Source organism: Myotis yumanensis, unplaced genomic scaffold (assembly GCF_028538775.1).
Source record: "Myotis yumanensis isolate MYYU_CA2020_CCGP unplaced genomic scaffold, mMyoYum1.0.hap1 SCAF_7, whole genome shotgun sequence".
NCBI classification, from domain to species: Eukaryota; Metazoa; Chordata; class Mammalia; order Chiroptera; family Vespertilionidae; genus Myotis; species Myotis yumanensis.
Window position 1 is genome coordinate 29,504,514 of NW_027223758.1, and position 20,996 is coordinate 29,525,509.

A 20,996-nucleotide genomic window follows, 5' to 3' on the forward strand; every position below is an offset into this window, starting at 1 on the left:
TTTATTAGGAGAATCCTGGCAGTGTGTGTGAATATGGGGCCCCCACAAGGCACTCACAGTCCTGGGGATACCTTTGAACTTGGTTGAGAGTGACACTGCCACACCATTCCTAGAAAGATGGTATTATGGGCTGAATTGCGTTCCCACACAATTCCTATGTTGAAGTCCAGTCCCCAATACCTCAAATGACTATTTGGTGATAGGACCTTTAATGAGTTAAAGTTAAAATGAGGCTGTTAAGGTGGGCCTTAACCCACTATGATGGGTGATGTTCTTATGAAAAGATTAGGACATAAGACACAGAGGGGGGGGAAGATCATGTGAAGACACAGGGAAGAAGACGGCCATCCACAAGTCCAGGAGAGAGGCCTCAGAAGACACCAATCTCACTGACACCTTGATCTCAGACTTCCAGCCTCCAGAATGGTGAGAAAATACATGTTGTTTAAGCCACCCACTCCGTGGAACTTTGTTATGGCCCCCCTAATGAACTGAGAGAGATGGTATAATCAGCAAGGAAGGCAATGAAAATGGGGTCCTGTAAGTTTTTCTGAAGCCATGGGGTCATGTAAGGGTATTAAGGGTTGTAGTTACTGAAATTGATATCTTTGCCCAATACAAAATTTAAGATGATGACTGTTTGCTTATTGTTAGTTTTCACGGGGGGAGGGGGGGGGGAAGGGGGAGGAAGGGGCAGATCTGCCAGGACAGTTAGGGAGAAATGGCCCTGGCCCAAGCACCCTGGTGGCCTCCAGCCTGGGGCTCCAGCAGCAGGTGGGCCATACTCTAGTGACTATAACTGCGAACTCCACAGAAGAGGCTCATTTTAGCTTTTTAATTGTAGTCAGATATTAAACATTTATAAATTTTTATACAACAAATCAAGTACATGCAAAGTTACAAATATAGAAAATATAAAGTACATGCATATTCCAAAGACCACTTTGGATCCTTATACAAAACTATTCAGTGCACATGGTAAGCCTAAGGACCACACAAAAGGGTTCCCCACATATTTAGTACCTTACACAACAGGTAATGCATTAGATACTTCAGATGTTAACTGCTCTAACCAAAATTTATTTGTCATATGCAATATATACACATATATTGTGTGTGTATATATATCTTAGAATACCCGCATAGTGTAAGCCAATAACATTGCAGAATAATATAGATATGCTAGGCGACAATATTGAATGATCCAAGGAATAATTTTATCTTACTTAAATAACAGGAACAGAATTTCTTTTTCCACTCAGAATGGATCATATTTCTGTCATCTCCAACCTAAGATTTTTCTTTGTGGATTGATTCCTTATTTTCCAACTCAAAAGCCAATTACAGAGATGAAGGATTCAACCTAATTCTGGTTTTTGACAACTATGAGATAGCAATGAAAAAACGCAAGCATTTCTTCATTACATAATCTTCTGTGAATGGTGTTTTTACAGCTAGTTTCCTTTATATTAGTATCTCCTAGCTTCACCCAATGTCAAAATCATTCCTATTTCCAGGTAAATGAACAAAGGAGATTTGTTCTTAGTGTCCAGAAGGTAACCTAATTTTTAACTGCCTTAATTATCTAGTTGATGTTACTAATGGAAAGGAATGCCACATGTAGGTACCCTCCAAAGGCACCACTCCCAAATGCTGGATTTTTTTTAGTCCCAAATGCTTTTCATATCATGTTAGTTATGATCATTTCCTATGAAATGTCCTCTGCCCAGAGGTCTAATGTTGCGTGAATATTACTCTTGATGCAATAGCTGCTGTGTAGCCTATATTGTGAAATGCAAAAGAATGTCAGTTCTCTGCAGACACAGGGCTGAGCCTGGGCCCAAGAGCTAAGGATTTCTAGTCCTATTTTTTCCATGAGTATCCTTCCAAATTTTGCAGAAATGCTAAACAGGCAAATGCAGTCAGATTTGCTTAAATGAATGAGAAAATGTGTCCAAATTGCTACAAAAACACTGGTAACTAAGATGGGGCATTAGTGTACTGAGCTGTAGTGGGGCAAGGAGCCGGAGGTATCTAGGCAAAGTATCTGAGGACTGTTTTTAGAATATGTTAGCCTCAGAGTTGCACTAGGCAAAAAAGAAGCCTAGGCCATGGAATGATTATTTGCTGTCACACTTTTACCAGCCTGGCACTTGCACTAGCCCATGAAGGACTCAATCAAAAGGGGCTTGAGTACATAGTGTGCCAGGCCTGCTCGACATTTCCCTGTGCCATCAAGCCAAGGGTATTAGCCTACGGGTGACAAAGGGAGAAGCAAGAACGAGACACCACCACTTAAAGGGCTGCAGGTAGATACCCCTTTCCCCCGAACAAAAAGCTGCCCTCACCCCACTATTAGGAAAATGAGGAAAGAGATGAGGAGGATCACAGGAGGGGAGGAGAAGAGGATCACGCTCGCCCCTCTTTGGTAAGAAGCCTGGTACTCTTTCTGGTACTGGGTGGTACACATCTCCTCCACCACACGCTCCATGATCTTGACGTCTGTCTCGGTGATGTTCTCCCCCTTGGTGATGGTGGTGACCGTGTGCTGCTTGACCGTGATGTTGACGCAGTCGCGCACAAAGTTGTTCTGGTTGTTGTACTGATCCACAGGCTTGTAGTACACTTGGTTGGGGAAACGGTTCATGTTTTCACGGTAGTAACGGTCCTCATACTCATTGCCAAAATGCATGGGAGGCCTGCTCATGGCACTTCCCAGCATGTAGCCTCCCAGGCCCCCCACCACTGCCCCGGCCGCGGCAGCTCCTGCCACATGCTTCATGTTGGTTTTTGGCTTATTTGGCTTGTTCCACTGATTGTGGCTGCCACCACCATGGGGCTGTCCCCAGCCTCCACCACCATGGGGCTGACCCCAGCCTCCACCACCATGGGGCTGACCCCAGCCTCCACCACCATGGGGCTGACCCCAGCCGCCGCCGCCCTGCGGTTGACCCCAGCCGCCGCCCTGGGGTGGGTAGCGGTTGCCTCCAGGACTACCCTGCCCCGGGTATCGGCTCCCGCCGGTGTTGCCTCCTCCAGGCTTCGGTCGCTTCTTGCACAGGCCCACGTCACTCCATGTGGCCACAAAGAGAAGCAGGATCCAGCCGCCTACGAGGCTTTTCACCATGATGACTTATCTGCAAAATGAAGAGGGTGTCAGAGTATTAGGTCTATGTTAAAAGCCCTGAACATTTGCTGCCTAACAAATGACTGCACAGCAGTGACATCAGCACCTCCGGCACATGCTCTTCACTCTCTGTTCTCCTTCGAAGCACCTCTGACAAAAGTAACTGTCAAGTAAAGGGTTAACACAACACTTTCTCCTTCTAGGGATGATTTTGACCTTAAGATCATTTCGGCTCTGTTTCTGGGAAATGTGGTGAAGGTGGAGTGTCAGCAACATTGCTTATGGAAAAAATAACCTCTGATTTAGAAATGCAACCGGACTGGGAAAACCTAGGAACACCTGGTGGGGTTGCCATCAGTTTGGGCTTTCGAGCAGTGATCCTTGTGGGGACCCTGGAAGCTGTGCCCATTGGGCTGTTATAAGGGACAATGGCTCCTGTGGAACCTGGGGCTTCTACGCCAAGGAGAACCTGTTACCCACCAATATGGGTCTCATGCCCTTAAACCTGAGCAGGCACTATGGGGTCTGGGGGTGGACAAGACCCGGGCTGCTGGGTGGGCCACTGCACAACCCTGGTGCGGCCCCTGTGGAAGTCTGTGAGTCTAATGTCCTGTTAGGAAGCTCCCAGGTGGGTGCTGCTGTAGTGAAACGCAGTTGACTTCGGTCTTTTCTCCCCTGTAAGGATGTAAGCAGGAAAGAAGTCTCTTTGCTGCGATTTCCTCTGGGGCCAGGGCAGTGCCTGGCACAGAGCATGCACACAATAGATATTTGTTAAGTGCAGGAATTAACATCCCCTGAACATATAAATGCCAACAAGGATTTCCTTAAAGGAAATTTTTTTTTTTTTTGAAACAGGAAACAAGCCCACTTATAAATTCATCTTTCTCTCTATACATGGACAGACAGAGGGAGCTGCTTAAAGTGGGGTAAAGATGGCTGTGCTCACAAGATCTGCACTCACTCACTGGCTGAATAAGTTTAGCTTAGCAGGTGATGGTTTAGGAGTGACCTATTTTCTTCTAATTTTTGGTACAGAGAAACGTCATATATAAAAGGGCTTAAGAAAAAACAAATAATCCAAATATCCTGGGTGATAATTTATGCCCCTTTGCAGAATCCAATTTAAAAAAATCTCCTTTCAGACAAAAGATCTCATTTATCCTGGGTGCTCAGGTCCAAGGGCAGAGCTCTAAGCACACAGTAGAATGATTATTAAGCAGTTTCTACTGTACCCCACGTCAGACCATACGCTCTTTAATATCATTAGGTGCCATAAACCAAAAGTGGCATATGCTGTAATGCTGATGTTACTCTTATCCCCAGCACTGTTTATCTTCAAATAAAAGTGTAATCAAGGACTAGAAAATGATTTTTCATAACCTTCAGAAAAGAAGGATGAAATAAATAAATGAACTAACATCCTGTTTATGTTTTTACTATCATAGAAATATCTTGGAGATCAAAAGTAAGCAAAAGCATGTTTGAAAGTTATGAGCCAAGTTAAACTGCTTAGATCATGCCAATGTAGGACTTTTGGAGGCTCTCGGGTAAGGATCTGAGGGGAAGGGTTCTGGCACATGACCTGCTCTCCATTTGCTCATGGCACCCAGCTCCTGGCCTCCATGCTGTTCACCCTTCTGCACAAACACCTCCGGGAACTAAACTAGGGGATTATCACCCTCAGTCAATAATGCCCAACCAAAAGGGGTTTTGTGTCAACAACTATTTCATTCATTCCCATGAGCCAAACTCAGACAACACCGTAGAGCAGTGATGGCGAACCTTTTGAGCTCGGCGTGTCAGCATTTTGAAAAACCCTAACTTAACTCTGGTGCCGTGTCACGTATAGAAATTTTTTGATATCTACAACCATAGTAAAACAAAGATTTATATTTTTGATATTTATTTTATATATTTAAATGCCATTTAACAAAGAAAAATCAACCAAAAAAATGAGTTCGCGTGTCACCTCTGACACGTGTGTCATAGGTTCGCCATCGCTGCCCTAGAGCTATTCTTGAATTTTTTCTTTCTCACAGCACACACTGACTCTATCACCAAATCTTATTAGCCTATTTTGAAAACAAATCTTAAATCCTGAAACCTGTCACCTTTGCCAACACTACCATCCTAGCTGAAGTCTTCTCCATCTCTTCTGGCCGGAGTCTTTACAGCCTCCAACCAGCTCCCAGCTTCTGCCCAGGTCCCCATTGTGTGTTCTCCACGCAGTGGCCTGAGAGAGCCTTTTCATATTCAGGTCACACCCGGCTACTCCTTTGTACTCAGGATAAAACCCAAGTCCTGAGCATGCCGGGCAGGCCCCACACGACCTCTCCACTGCTTCTCACATGTGGCAATACTTTCTTATCTCGGGTCCTTTGTACCTGCTGCTCCCAGAGCCTGGAAGTTTCTTCCTCCAGTTCCTCTTATGGCTCTGGTCTGCTCTGACGACACCTCAACAGGTGTCCACGCCACCCTACGTAAGTCAGCACCCCGTCATATCCCTTGCTCTGCTTCACTTTTCTCCAGGGCAGCAATGCGACTTAACGTCTATTGTTTACTGTTTGCTTATTGTTCATCTTCTCCAGGACAGGAGTTTTGTTTTGTGCACAGGAGTATCCCGAGTGCCTAGATGTCATGTCTAACTCACAAACATGCAAAATAAATGTTGAATGAATGAATGAGTGTGAAAACATCTATGATAAAGCATACAAGATAAGCTAAAAATTAAATTTCTATCTACAGTGAACCATATTTATGAATTTACAAAACATATTCTTTTCTGCAATGGCCAACTGTCTACCATCTTCAACTCAGCTAAATAAATATTTAGTTCATGTACCAGCCACCATGACAGACTCTGACTGGGTGGAGATGTCACCTGAAATGACTGAGGTGGGAGGCAGAGGAGGCTGCAAGCGGAGTAACACAGTCTGGTGTTGATCATGCCTTGCTCAGGGTTGTAAGAGTTGCGGCTCTGTCAGCTCAACTAGACAGATAAGCAGGTGATGACACCACATAGTAAAAAGGAGGCACAGAGAGGGACTTGGTCCTCAGGGAGCCAGACACAGGAGGTGGGTGGGGCCACAAAGCATTCAGAGTGGAGACAGGTGGTGAGAGAGAAGACTGGCAGGTCTGGAGATGACAGGGTTTCATGGAAGTGAAGCTTCAATGTGCAGTGGAGAGGCAGGCAGAGGTCAGGTAACAAAGGGCCTCCTAGGCAAGGTGAGCAGCATCCTGGCTTGCCTGGGAGAGTTTACACCTGTTGTTCCTGCACGAATATTAATAGTGCCCCTTTCATTCTCAAGAGTGTCCCAGTTCGGGGGCTAGGTTATACAGTCAGCCCAATTACAAGGCATGTCCAGTAGTTTGCACTTGATCCTGAAGGCAGTGGAGAGTTTGGAGTTTTCTTTTAGAAAGAACATTGTGGAGAATAAAATGGGGATTGTGTGTGTGTGTGTGTCTGTGTGTGTACAGAAACTAGTTAGGAGGGTACTGCAATGATCGAGGTAGAAGATGATGGCCTTGGCCAGGGGGTGCAGGGTAATGGATGGTTTTACGTAGATGGTAGCTTCTGGAGAGCTTGGTGTTCGATGTGGAAGGTGAGAGACTGGAAGAATTGAGGTTTCTGGATTGGGCAGCTACTTGGACAAAATGCAGAAGGCAGAGCAGGTGCAGAGGGAGATTACTGAAGGGCTTGGCTTTGGCAATGCTGTTATCAAGCTACATGTGGAATAAGAGATATCAGTAGATAGCTTGACAGCTTGGTGAGCCTAGAGTTGAAAAATGACCATGGACTGGAGATACAGGCAATAGGGAACCAGAGACATGGCATGTGTTGCTGATTAGAACTTTAAAACTGAATGCTGAATAAAGAATATAATATTCAGCATGCTATTATGTTCACGCTATTGAATCATTCATAGAATATATTAAGACTAGATCATTTTAAAACCAGTTGAGAACAAAAGTAACATTTAGTTATGAAAAGCATTAAAAATAACAACTACATTTTGAAGTAGAGAATCATTTCTAAGAATAAAAGGGACTCAAAACTTACATCAGACCTTGGAGAATCTCTTTCTATTTGTGATAAAAATAAGGAAGATCTTATAGTATTTAACCCAAACTTCTTACTCTACAAATTAGACCACTAAGATTCAGAAAGGCCAAGGGTTGGCTAGTGAACTTACTGGGAACAAAGACTAGGCTTCTGAATCCCTGGCTGTGCTATGACACTAATCATCTAAGATACTCTCTGTGAAGGGTCAGGTTGTGGGCCCAATCCTCTGGTACATTTAAGACATTAAGTATTTGATAAAAGTAAATACCTATTTATCACTAAGAAAATTCCTACTCAACAGAGTAGGAATAGGAGGGAACCCCCCATAACTTGATAAAGGTTATTTAACAAAAACAACAAACATAACGGATAACCTCTGAGTATATTCACTTTAAATCAGAAACAAGACAAGGATGTCCATTATCTTAGGACACATGCAAAGACAAAGAAGTAACCAGTGTTAAGAACTGCAACAAACAAACAAACAAACAAACAAACAAACAAACAAAAAACACCCCCCAAAACTCCAGCTGTCATTATTTGCAATGACTGTAATCATATACATAGAAAATCCAGCAGTCTCAACAGAGGTAATGAGACCCACACAAGATCTCAGCAAGGTTATGGGATACAAGATTGCCTACAAAAATCAACAGTATTTCTCTACACCAGCAATAGCTGACTAGAAAAAAAAATTTAGGAAATAAGACATTCACAATAGCAACCCAATCTGTAAAGTATCTAGATATTGACTTAACTAAGAGAAAATAAGACCAGGGAAAAAATGTAAACTCTAAGAAAGAACATAGAAGATAATCTATTAGAATGGAAAGGCTTTCCATGGTCTTGATCAAGATAACTTAGTATTAAAAAGATGTCAATTACCCCTAGATGAACCTATAATTTCAATAAAATTTCAATAAAAATTCCAATTGGATTTTTTTTGAGGAGCTCAATAAATTTACACGTGGAAAGAAATGGCCATAAATGGCAAACTCAACCTTAAAATAAAGAGGAAAGAGAAAGGAATGCGCCTCATCAGACATTAAATTATACTAAGGCCTAGTAAGATAAAGATCATATGGTAAAAGTCGAAGAACAGATCAACAGAACAAAAAAAGCAGACCAGCAAAAGTTTAGAGATTAAACCCAAGTATGTATACTTTAGTGGGGACTTGATATATAATAAATGAACACTACAAATCAATGGAGGAAGGAAGGTTTGTTTAGTAGATGCTTCCAGAGAACTAGAGAAAATTTAAACAGGATCCCCACCACTGCATGTGTAAGTGGACTCTAGGTGGACTGCAGACCTGCCTGTGAAAGGTAAAAGTATGTTAGAAGAAGAAAATACAGGAGAATGTCTTTGTGACCTGAAGGAGTAGGGGAAGGACTTTTTTAAACAAAAAGCACAAACAGTGAGGGAAATAATTGAAGAGTTTTATTACATAAAAATTAAGAAGTCTTGTTCAGTGCTATGAAGAACACAATGGACAAAGTTAACAGAGAAAATACACAATGGTAAAAAAAAATGTAGTATTTAAAACCAACAGAGAATTTATTTCTAGAACCAATAAGGAATTCATACAAAGCAATAAGGGACAGAAAGTCCAATAGAAAAATGGCCAAAAGATATAAAATGATAATTTACAGAAGATGGAAAACCAAAGAGTATAACAACATGTTAAAAAAAATTAAGAATCAGATAAAATTAGACAAAAAGAAAATCAGCCAAAAGTAAAAAGAAAGAGAGGGCAGGCAGGCATGTGAGAATAAAGGCACCCACATGACTATCAAAGGAGTATGAGTGGCCCGGCCAGTGTGGTTCAGTGGTTGAGTTTCGACCTATGAATCAGGAGGTCACAGTTTGATTCCTGGTCAGGGCACATGCCCAGGTTGTAGGCTCCATCCCCAGTGAGGGGTGTGTAGGAGGCAGCCTATTAATGATTCTCATCATTGATGTTTCTCTCTCTTTTTGCCTTCCTCCCTAAAATCAATACAAATGTATTTTAAAAAATCTGTCAGATGGATTGCCTTTCTATTAAAAAATAAGTTACAAATATTGACTTTAGAATTAACTCATTCAATAAGTATTTATGGAATAACTAGTATGTGCCAGTTTTAAAAGAAACAGAAAACCTGAGTTGATCAATAATCATAGAAAAAATGGGGAAAAATTTCAAAAATTAAATATGATTACTTATTGATTCTTTCAATAAATATGTCTTATGAGGATATTCTAAAGTACTAGCATTGTGCGAGGAGCTGAGGACAGAATGGTGCATAAGATACTTAACTTAGTAGGTTCAAGGACCAAAAAGGAGGTGTATCTGGAGCTGATGGGACTAGAGTGGGTGAAAGCCAGCTCACCAGGACGTCAGAGGCCACAGAGAAAATTTCCATTTCATTTTGAATGCAGTGGAGAATCATTAAAGGGCCTTAGAAGAGTAACATAACAGGGCTGTTTTTTAAAAAGATCACCCTGATTGTTGTGTAAAGAAGAAAATTTAGGGGGTCAAGAAAGGAAATGGTGAGGCCAGCTAGGAAACAATTAAAGGAAGATGGCAGCGTGGCCTGGGACGGTGACCATGTTGCTGAGGAGCTACGAGTAAATGAGGCACATTTTGAACCAGTTAAGACTTGCTGATAGAGTGGACGAAGGAGTGAGAGTTAACGAGGTTTGTGCCTTTGTGTCCAGGCCCATGGTGGCAATGAATTAGGGGAAACTGGTGGAGGGCCATGTTTGGGAGAGAAAACCAAGAGTTTTAGTTGGGACACATTAATTTTGCTCCACCTATGAGACACTGAAGTGGGAGTATGAATTGGGGCAATTGTTAAAAGAATCTGGAACTTAGTAGAGATAAGCATTTGGGCATCTTCACCTGAGAAGTAGTGTTAATAGAAAACTTGAATTGATCAATAATCAAGCCAAAGGGATAAAGGTCAAGATTCAAACTCCAGTATTTCGAGTGGATCTTGCTCTCAGTTACCCAAGCCTCCCGCAATACGGGTGACAAAACCTAAAAGAAAATACCACCAAACTGACTTCAACATTTTAGTAAGAGAAGAATACATTGTGACCAATAAGGTTTATTTAAGGAATACAAGGATGGTTCAAAACCAGGAAATCTATTAATAGGTTAAGAGAAAAAAAAAGATTCTCTGCAAATGTTGAAAAGTTTTTAATTAAAATCAACATTCATTTCTGATTTTCAAAGTTGAAGTTGTTAAAATGGTTTCTACAGAACTAGAAGGTAGTCCCTTTCCATCAACAAGAATCACTATCACAACATATAGCCCACACCCTATCTTAATTAAAAAGGAAAAGCATTCTCATTAATGTAGTAAACAAGGTAAGAATGCAAGCAATCACTCTTGTTATAGAATTTTTTAACCAGGTATGATTTTCTACCTGGAAAATCAACCCAAAACATCTCAAAATACACAAGTGAGCCTATTAGGGTGGCGGTTTTTGAAATCAATATTTAACAAAAGAGTCCCCAAATAAATTAGAATTAAGTTAGAAGATTTAGCATGGAAAAAACAATCCACCCATAATGACCAAAAATAAATAAATAAATAAATAAAAATATCTAAGAGTTAATCTAATAAATAGTACTTTTATGAGGAATGTGATAAAATTTTAATTAAAGACATAAAGGAAGACTAGAAAAAAAGAGAAAGACATAAAGTCTTTGGTTGGGAAAACCAATACTGAAAGATACCACTTCATTTCAAAATAATCCAGAAAGTTAACATAGTTTTAGTCAGAATTCAAAGGAGATTTCAAAGAACATGAGGAAATGATACTCAAAATTAAGAAGACTGAAGAAACTATTGAACAGGAAGAAAATCTAGGGCACACTTAGCCTGCCAGGTGTTAGAATGCATTGCAAAGCTGCAATAAATAAGATCACATGGCATTGGCACATGAACAGAATGACAGAGCAATGGAACTACAGAAGGTCCAAAAAAAGATCCATAGATTACCCCAATCATCCTATTCCCTCCCATGTGTACAAGGAGTCAGAGCGGGTAGAAACCTGCCCAGTGGTTGTATGACAGGGGTCAAATTTCTGATACTCACAACATGTTACAACTTGAAACCTAGTTAAATTGGGAAGTGGCACCAAACAGCGTCCCCACCAATCCCCACCGCTCTGAGGAAATTTCCCGAGTTAAGTAGAACTCATTTGTTATACAGTAGATCCTCCTTATCTGTGGGGAATACATTCTAAGACTCCTAGTGGATGCCTGAAACCATGGATAGTACTGAAACTTACATATACTATTTTTTTTCTGTATATACTTATCTATGGTAAGTTTGATTTATAAAATAGGCACACTAAGAGACCAATAACAGCTGATAATAAAATAGAACAATTTTAACAATATACTGTAATAAAAGTTATGTAAATGTGGTCTCTCTCTTCTTTCAAAATGTCATCCTTGCCCTAGCTGGTTTGACTCAGCATCAGCCAGAGGACTGAAGGGTCCAGGGCTTGATTCCAGTCAAGGGCAGTCAAGGGCATGTACCTTGGGTGCAGGCTCGATCCCCTGTGCTGGTCAGGGCACGTGTGGGAGGTAACCAACTGATGTCTCTCTCACACTGATGTTTCTCTTTCTCTGTCTCTCCCCCATCCCTTCTACTCTCTCTAAAAATCAATGAAAAAAATATCCTCGGGTGAGGATTAACAACAACAAATACATATTTCACCCTTCACGTGAGGTGATACAATGCCTATGTGACAAGATGAACTGAGGTGCTCAGACCTGTGTTCAATTTAAAACTCATGACTTGCTTATTTCTGGGATTTTTCCATGTAATATTTTCAAACTGAGGTTTACCATGGGTAACTGAAACTGCAGAAAGCAAAACCATGGGTAAAAGGGGACTACTGTATTTAAATTTTTTTGAGGTCATTGCCCTGTACAGAATCTGATGCAAGCTATACCAAATTTTGCAAAGTATTTTGGGCTTTTCACTACTCTGAAGCCCAGTTCTGGATTGAACAGGGCAAAGGTCCCGAACCTGATCCATCTCAGAATTACTTACGGAGCTTTTCAAAAGCAACATTGCTGGAGCCTATCCCAGGCCAGCAGCCAGGGAGTTTCTAGCGATGGGATTTGGGACTTTATAATAAAACTTCCCTGGGAATTGCACTTCTAGCCAGGCTTCGGACCTACGTCCTCAGAAGCCCAACGCTTAACATTATAATGCTTTTCATAAAAGGGCACACCTCCCTTGATGTGCTCACACAATACAATGACAGCAGTAAGTAGAATACCAGAAGTAAAAAGATGAACAAATTGAGAAAACAATTCTCCCCACTGTAGGAACTCCTGCACACGCTATTTACTCAAGGATGACTTTATAATGCTGTAGCCATAAGCTCATTAGATACAGGCATGCTCTGAATGTTTAATACGAGGCAGTTCACAGCTGATATAGTCGCCTTGGAAGAGGAAATAAGATCCGAAAAGGGAGAATGGGATAGGTAAATTAAAACTACAGCTTAGCAAAACTTTCCCCTCAAAACTTTTCATCAGTTGGTTGATAGTCACCTTCAGAGTTAATTTGGTGCAGGAATGTTTACGTTATTGTTTTATTTTTATACTAGAGGCCCAGTGCATGAAATTTGTGCGGGGGGGGGGGGGGGGGCGGGGGGGGCGCATCCCCTCAGCCCAGCCTGCACCCTCTCCAATCTGGGACATCCCTCTCACAATCCTGGACTGCTGGCTCCTAATCGCTTACCTGCCTGCCTGCCTGGTTGCCCCCAACTGCCCCGCCCCCCATCCTGGTCACCCCTTACTGCCCCCGCTTCCGGCCTGGTCGCCCCCAACTGCCCCCCTCTGCTGGCCTGGTCAACCCTAACTTCCCCCTCTGCTGGCCTGGTTGCCCCCAACTGCCCCCCCTGCTGGCCTGGTCACCCTCAACTGCCCCCCCTGCTGGCCTGGTTGCCCCCAACTGGCCCCCCCCTTGCCAGCCTGGTTATCCCTCATGGCCCCACCCCCTGCCTGGTTGCCCCATGCAGCCTGCTGCTCAGTTGTTTGGTCGTTCCTCACTAACCCCCCTGCTGGCCTGGTTGTAGGCAGCCATCTTGTGAGGTTATGAGGGTTAATTTGCATATTACCTCTTTATTATATAAGATTTTCAGTTTTTTAAAGTTTATCTTTATTGTTCAAAGTATTACAGATGTCCCTCTCCCCACCCCCTGCTCCCCGCCTCCCATTGACCCTTTCCACCCTATTCCCCTCCCCCCAACCCAGGCCTTCACAGCACTATAATTTTTTTGAGAAAATTTCATACTGTTTTCCATTGGCTGCACCAATCTGCATTCCCATTATCTACTTTCATCTATTTCTTTAGCCCCAGGCAAGTTACTTTTGTCTTGACAATTCCTTCAAAATAAGTTTTCTGACTTGTAAACAGAAGATTATCAATTCAGTGCTTTTTTAATTATTTTTAAATGGCTGCTGCCTTATATAATTCAGCATGATTCTAGAGAAAACTGTGGCCTTTTCTCTGTAAAATCAAGCTGATTTTACAAGAAAGGGTGATGCTATAGGTGTGAGGTACACATACAGGTCTCCAGAGCAGGAGCTTGTGATCACAGCCTTCCTTGACCCTATTTTCTGAGACAATTGGGGACTTTCAACCATCACAAGACCAAAGACACTCCACAGGGTACTTACATCTGTTGTGGCTCAGCTAAGTTGGATCTGTGCCTCCAGGAAGACAACGCTTCTTCGGCTTGGCTGAAACTGTTCAGTTTTCAAATATATTCAGGAGACCTTAAAAACAAAAAGAAAAAAACTGGAATTGGTAAATAAATCTGAAATATGATCCCTTAAAAGAAAAGCTTAATATATAAATTTTCAAACCACCAATAAATCTATTCCAGAAAAGGGGAAGTATTTGATAAGCGAAATGAGGTCAGCTAAAAATGCAAACATGACACTGATCATTCTTTCACACATAAAAAGCAGAGTCCATTTCATTGAAAAAATTATTTAGAAAAGCAATACATCAACAAAATTAAAATCACCTAGATTAAAACTTTCTTGCTTTTGCTTTTCCTTTTAGATTTTGCACATATGCATTCATTATAAATAGTTTAGTAACCTGCACTTAGACCTGTCAGTTTCTTCCCAGGTACCACAGGCTTTAAATTATGACTTTCGATGATTACGTAAGTTCCTTTCTGTTAATATGCCATGATTTCTTAGCTACTGCTCTGCTGTTACACATTTAGATTGTTTCCCGTTTGGTTCTAATTTTGTATCATTCTGCCCCAAATATGTGTTTGTTATTTTATTTTGTTTGGCTTTTATTGCCAAGTAAATGCCCAGGAATGGGATTTCTGGGTCATAGCTTCTAACTTCTTAATGCGTGACCTGATTGCTTTACAAAAAAGTTTAACATACTGATTCACAATGTCCCAGTGGGGTGTGACTAAGGACATAAATGTACATATACCAATGGTCTACTTTACATAGATGGTTAAAGTTAATCTTTAACAAACTCTGGAAGTAGGTATCCTTTCCTCTATTTTATGAATGGACAAAAGAAGGACTAGGAAATTAGGGAACTGGCCCAGTCATGAAGGTAGTTGCAGAGCTATCTTTCTAACCTCAAAGCCCTGCCACCTCTCCAGATAACTGGAATATGCAAATTTCAGGGGTTGCTGTTAACATGTAAAATGAAGATCCAGACTTGCTTTACTTTGGGTTTTATTCTGTAAATGATTCATCATTTCACCATTTATCTGTTATAATCTTGACATTTTCCTTTCACGAGTATGAAAAACTCGTGTCAGGTACAAATAATACATAAATCACATCCTAGCTCTGCTTTCCTTCACTTTCCAGTTAGTTCTTGTTTTATTATAAGAGCCGCTCAGTGTTTGTGTGGGCAAAAATGTTCCTTTGCACTGTTTTTTCCCCCTTCCTTCCAGAAGTCTGACATTTTCATTCAATTTTCTGTTCCTACATTTTCTGATCATTTGATTTGTAAAAATCGTTAATCCTATGCTACCTGGAGTTTTTTTTTTGCAAGGGAAGGGCAACATCTCCAATGCTCAGCTTGGGAGAACTGCGTATTAAACCGTGAGGCTCTGAGTACAGGGAGGATAACCATGATCGGGGGTGAGGCTGCATTCTGCTATGTATGACCCTGGAGATGAGAAAATGAAAAACAGAAAGCAGAGGCTCTGAGATGGTTAGGGGAGGAGGTGATGGCGGTGGGCTTACGATTTAAAAAAATCTGCTATAGCTTCCACAAAGAGTAAATGGAAAAAAACACCACCACAGAAGGGGCAGTGCTGCCAGATTCTCCCCATTACTTAATAAACAAAAGTGAAGGCACTTCCCGCACAGATGGAGGAGGATGGCTCCGCGAGGGGCGCCGCCGGCCCGCCCCCCTCCCTCCCTCCCTCCCTCGGAGCCCCTCCAAATGGCTGAGTCCTCTCCTTCCAGAGGAGCAGGAAAGAAAGAGAAAAGCGAAGGCTGCGGGGGCGCCACACGAGGGGCGAAGGAGACCCTCGGTCCCCGAGGGCCCGCGGATGGAGGCCAGGGCCGCCCCGAGACCCCGACCCTCCGGAACCCGAGGCGGTGTCTGCGGTCCGGAGGTGGCCGAGCCCTAACGGCAGCGGCCTCCCCAGGGACCGCCCTGGCCCGGTGGGTGGCTGGCCCGGCCGCCTCGCAGGAGGAGCTCGGCGGCGGCGGCTGGGGATCCCCCCGGGAGCCTTCGCCCAGGCGCCGGCGGCAGGAGACAGGCGGGCGCCCCTTCCCCCACGCCGCGCACCCCGGGACATCTGCAAGGGCGGCGCCCTCGTCCGCGCCCGGCCTCGGAGCTGGCGGCCCGCCAGCTCCGAAGGGCGGCCGGGTGGAGCGGAGCCCGGAGCCCCGAGGACCCCAGCGCCTCCCCGGGTTCTCCTCGCCCAGGGCCCCGGGAGCCTCGGGTCCCCGGCCACGTTAGTGCGCGGCGATCGCCCCTGGACCCGCCCACTTTCCCGGACCCGCAGCCCCTCGAGTCCTGCCACTCGCCATCCCGCTCCCGCCGTGGACACGCGTGTGGGTGCGTGTGTGTGTGTTGGGGGGCGGGGAGGGTTGCGGTCAGACACCTCCGTACCACCTACATCCCCCAGGGGGTTTGGCTAGCGCGCCCCCACCCCCATTCCGAATAAAAGGGGTGTCCGAACCAGAAAGGCACAACCAGCTGCGTCATCGAACACCACCGCGCACCCCGCAGGCCGGCCGCGCCCCGCGCCGCCGCGTAGCCCCCGACCCTCCCCGCCGTCAAGGTCGGCCTCGGGGGCCGGGTCCCCACCCCCGGGTCCGCGGCGCGCCCGTTCTCAGGCCCCCGGTGCCCGTCCCCCCGCCGGGAGCTCCGAGGGTGACATGGCTGTTTACCTGCCTCGGTGGGAGAAGCTGCTCGTTGCGCCGCGGCTGTCAGCGACTGACGCGGGGCGGGCGGCGCGCGGGCCCAGGAGGCCGTGCGGGGGGCGGGGGAGGCGGCGGCGGCCAATCGGCGCGCGGCTCGCTCGAACCCGGGCGCACCAGGGGGCCCGCCACCGGGTTACCGAAAAGGTGTTGTTCTGCCGGGCAGGGCCGTGGATCTGAGTCACCGGGAAAAAACGAGTTGAGATTCGTTTAAACACCTATGTCAGCTGATACCTCTCCCGGTGTCATCACTGCCAGACGTTGCTCATTGTCTATTAAAAAATCATATTTAAAGGGGAATTCGGCCCAAAGCGCCTACTCCCCTGTTACATAAGGGAAAACTCGAGAAAATGGAACGTTGGGGAATGAAAAAGGAATTTCTGGAACTTGGGCCACCAGAAATTTCTGAGGAGGAAAAAATGTTTGCTACCCTGGATTGAGCCCAATGTTTGCAAATTTCCATATAAATCATTAAAATGGGAGGCCTAGGAAGGGGGCCTCTAGCCATCACCTGCTCCTTCATTTAGTCCGTTTCTGCTCCTCGTTATATGCAAAAGAGATGATATAGATCATGATATTTACGAATGAGAAAAATGCACTCCGTTGAGCAAGTCCACTCTGCACACTACAGAATGGTGTATTCTTGCTCATTATTCCTGCCAAGAAATTAGGGGTTTGTCTCATGAAAGGGATGGTCAGTGATGAAGTGATAGAAGGACGGGTGGTAGGGTTAGGGGGACCATATAAATTACTATCCAAATTGGAGTGCTTTTGAGAGTGAAAGGAGCACCAAAATTAAGCCTTGTCAAGGGACATAAACCAGCACTATCCTAGGAAAAGAATGGGACATCTAGTCCCCTCCTTAAGGGCAAAAGTTTCCAAAACAGGACTTGGATTAAATACTTGTATCCCTGGGCCATCGCCCAAATAGGAGGCGATAGGTGGTGAGGGTAGGGGCAAGCCAGGAGAACTGTACTGAGTGGAGTGCTGTGAAACAGCTGAGGGTGACATTGACATGAGTGTGGGTGGGGCCCTGAAAGATCTGCTGGGAAGGGGAAATGAATGATCTGGAAGATGTGGCCACTGGAGGGAGATCATTCAGTAACAGAGAACTGGATTTTGGCCAGTTAGAAATGAGCGTTGGGCAGCAATGCCAGCCTGTTTTCTATCCATCAGTCTTATGTAATGACTAGAGGCCCGATGCACTAAATTTGTGCAAGAATAGGCCTTCCTTCCCCCTGGCTGCTGGCACTGGCTTCCCTCCAGCACCCAAGACCCCGGCTTCCCTCCCAACCCTGGCTTCATCTGGAAGGAAGGACTTCCGTCTGGTCTAATTAGCATATTATGCTTTTATTATTATAGACTAGAAGCCCGGTGCACGAAATTCATGCATGCGTAGGGTCCCTAGGCCTGGCTGGCGATCAGGGCTATTAGGGGCCTTCCCACTGCTGGCTGGAGCCTTCCTTTGTTCCATGTTACCCCCTGGTGGTCAGGACTCATCATAGCGAGCAACTGAACTCCCAGTCTCCTGGTCAAACTCCTGAGGGGACACTTTGCATATTAGCCTTTTATATATATAGACTAGAGGCCCAGTGCACGAAATTCCTGCACTGGGGGGCGGGTGTACCTCAGCCCAGCCTGCACCCTCTCCAATCTTGGACCCCTCGGGGGATGTCCAACTGCCGATTTAGGCCCACAGGGATCGGGCCTAAACCGGCAGTCGGACATCCCTCTCACAATCCAGGACCGCTGGCTCCCAATGGCTCGCCTGCCTGTCTGCCTGATTTCCCCTAACTGCTTCTGCCTGATCATCCCTTAACCACTCCCCTGCCAGCCTGATCGATGCCTAACTGCTCCCCTGCTGACCCGATTGCCCCCAACTGCCCTCCCCTGCCAGACCCGGTTCCCACAACTGCCCTCCCTTGCCGGCTATCTTGTGGCGGCCATCTTGTGACCACATGGGGGCGGTCATCTTGTGCAAGGGCATGATGGTCAATTTGCATATTACCTCTTTATTATATAGGATTATGTTGACAGTACTTATAGAGCCTTACCTTCTTTCCTCAGGATGGCTTATTGGGGAGGTGAAATGGGGCAGTGTAGCATCTCTGAGTCTGGGGCTGGAGTGGGTGACCAGATCAGATTAGGTAAGAGGCTGGCTTCACCCTGCCATGCAGGACTCTGGAAAGCTTAGTTAGAAGATGCTTGAACTCAGCTTTTTGTCACAGGAATCTTACGTCTACTGGCTGAAGGCTCTGCTTCCTTCTCTCCCACCAGGAAAAGGCTCAAAAAGCAGAGAGGATTTTAAAAAGGCAGGGATGAAGGAACCAAACGGGTTGCCTTATGTCCAATTCCGGCTATTACTGCTATGTAACAACCACTCCCAAACAACCAACATTTTCCTTTGCCTGTGAATTGAGTAGGCCAGGGAGTCCGACAGGCAGAGGGTGTTGGCTCTGCCCCGTTATACTTGAAGACTCAAAATCTGAGGGTGGCTTGAGAGCTGAGGGTCAGAAGCACTTAAAGCAGTGGTTCTCAACCTTCTGGCCCTTTAAATACAGTTCCTCCTGTTGTGACCCAACCATAAAATTATTTTCGTTGCTACTTCATAACTGTAATGCTGCTACTGTTATGAATCGTCATGTAAAAATCTGATATGCAGGATGGTCTTAGGCGACCCCTGTGAAAGGGTCGTTTGACTGCCAAAGGGGTCGCGACCCACAGGTTGAGAACCATTGACTTAAAGGCTCTTTCACTTGCATGACTGATAGCTGGACTAGAGGAATAGCTGTGCTGATCAGAGTGCCTCCACATGGCTTCTCCATGAGGCCTGGCTTCTTCCCTGCGTGGCTGTCTCAGGTTTGATGGATTTCTTACATGGCTTCTTAGGACTCCAAGTGTGTGTTTCAGCAGACAAAATGGAAGCTACATTGCCACTTCCCACCTAGTCTGAGAAATCACATAATCTCACTTCCATGGCATACTATTGACCAAAGTAGTCATATGTCCACCCAGAATCAAGGGTAGGAGTATAGATCACATCTCTCAGTGGGAGGAGTACCAGAGAACTTGTGATTAAAAAACAAACAAACCCTGCCATAAGAGGGTTAGTGGTCTGGACTGTAGATTCTTAGGGGCTTTCATTGACCTTATGGACCACACCAGGGTTGGCAGCCCACAGAAGGAAGCTTGTTAAATGGCCCTACATCGTCCCTCATCCCAAGCCCATTTACAATATCCTGTCCTGCCGCCACACCACCATATCCCAGGATAAGCAAGGAAGGCCATTTTCCAGACTTTTAGAATATGGCTGAGGGTTTGTCCTCTGGGGCTTGTCTGGTGGCCTTATGGACCCCTCCTGTGCTAAGTTTCACATCAAGTCATTCTTCGGAAGACTCCCTTCACATCTCCTGTGTCCTGGCTCAAAGTTATTTGTTAATATTACTTAGATCCTCCTTAGCAAATATGAAGACGCTAAAGAGGTCAAACTCTAAACTTATCTTATTCACAAAAGGAGAACTGTTTCATTCAATAAATAATTTATTGAGCACCAAGTGTGAATTAGATAGTTCAGTTCTGACCTCTGACATCAGAGGGAATGTAGGAAACCGCATAGAAAGTGGCCAAGTCACGAGGTCCTAACAACTTATGACAGGGTGTTTAGATTTTAATTAAATGTGATAGGAAGCTCTTGAAGCTTTAAGCAGGGGAGTGACATGACCTGATTTGACTAAAAGACCACTCTCGTTGCAGTATGTGGCAAAAGTGGAAGCAGGAACTCGTAGGTGGCTTTTGCAGTGGTCCTGGGAGAGAAAATGGTGGCTTGAACTAGGGTGGTGGGCAGGGGGGTGGATTCTAAAATGGTCAAAAATAGAGGAAGACCAAGTTTTAGAGGGATCACATTCTAGAGAAGTTCCTTTCCTTTTGGTTATGTTGATTTTGAAATGCCTGTGTAACTCCCCCAATGGGTGAAACTGGGGATTCTAAAACTCAACATGGAGGGTTTGGGAGGGAGGGAGGGTTGGTGCTGAAGATGTGCAATCAGAAGTGGTCAGTATATACTAGTAGATGGTTTTCAAAGTCATGGGCTTGGATGATAACAAAGAAGAAAGTGTAGTCAGACAAAAGAATTGGAATCAGGACCGAATCGTGGGGAACGCTAATGGTTTATATCAGCAGTTCGCAATCTTAGTGGTGTCACCTGAAGGACTGGATAAAACACAGATTGCTGGGCCCCACCCCAGAGAGTCTGACTCAGTAGGTCTGGGATGGGGTCCGAGAATCTCTATTTCTAACAGGTTCCTAGATGCTGCTGAGCCAGCTTGGAAATGGAGGAAGAACAGCTGGCAAGACAGACTGAGA

At 44.8% G+C, this 20,996-nt stretch overlaps 1 protein-coding gene across 2 annotated transcripts; it reads right to left on the reverse strand.

The window, feature by feature from the left end:
* Positions 1-821: 821 nt before the first annotated feature.
* On the reverse strand, positions 822-16,814 carry PRNP (prion protein (Kanno blood group)). Of its 2 annotated transcripts, none has more exons than XM_070419960.1 (3): positions 16,609-16,814; positions 13,887-13,985; positions 822-3,137 (listed from the first exon to the last, which is right to left on the reverse strand). In XM_070419960.1, exon 3 carries the CDS (start codon positions 3,125-3,127, stop codon positions 2,345-2,347), a length of 783 nt encoding a protein of 260 aa, XP_070276061.1. In that variant the 5' UTR covers positions 3,128-3,137; positions 13,887-13,985; positions 16,609-16,814; the 3' UTR covers positions 822-2,344. The 2 variants fall into 2 exon arrangements, with proteins under 2 accessions (XP_070276061.1, XP_070276060.1); XM_070419959.1 differs by having other exon boundaries at positions 16,605-16,814.
* Between the last annotated feature and the right edge of the window lie 4,182 nt (positions 16,815-20,996).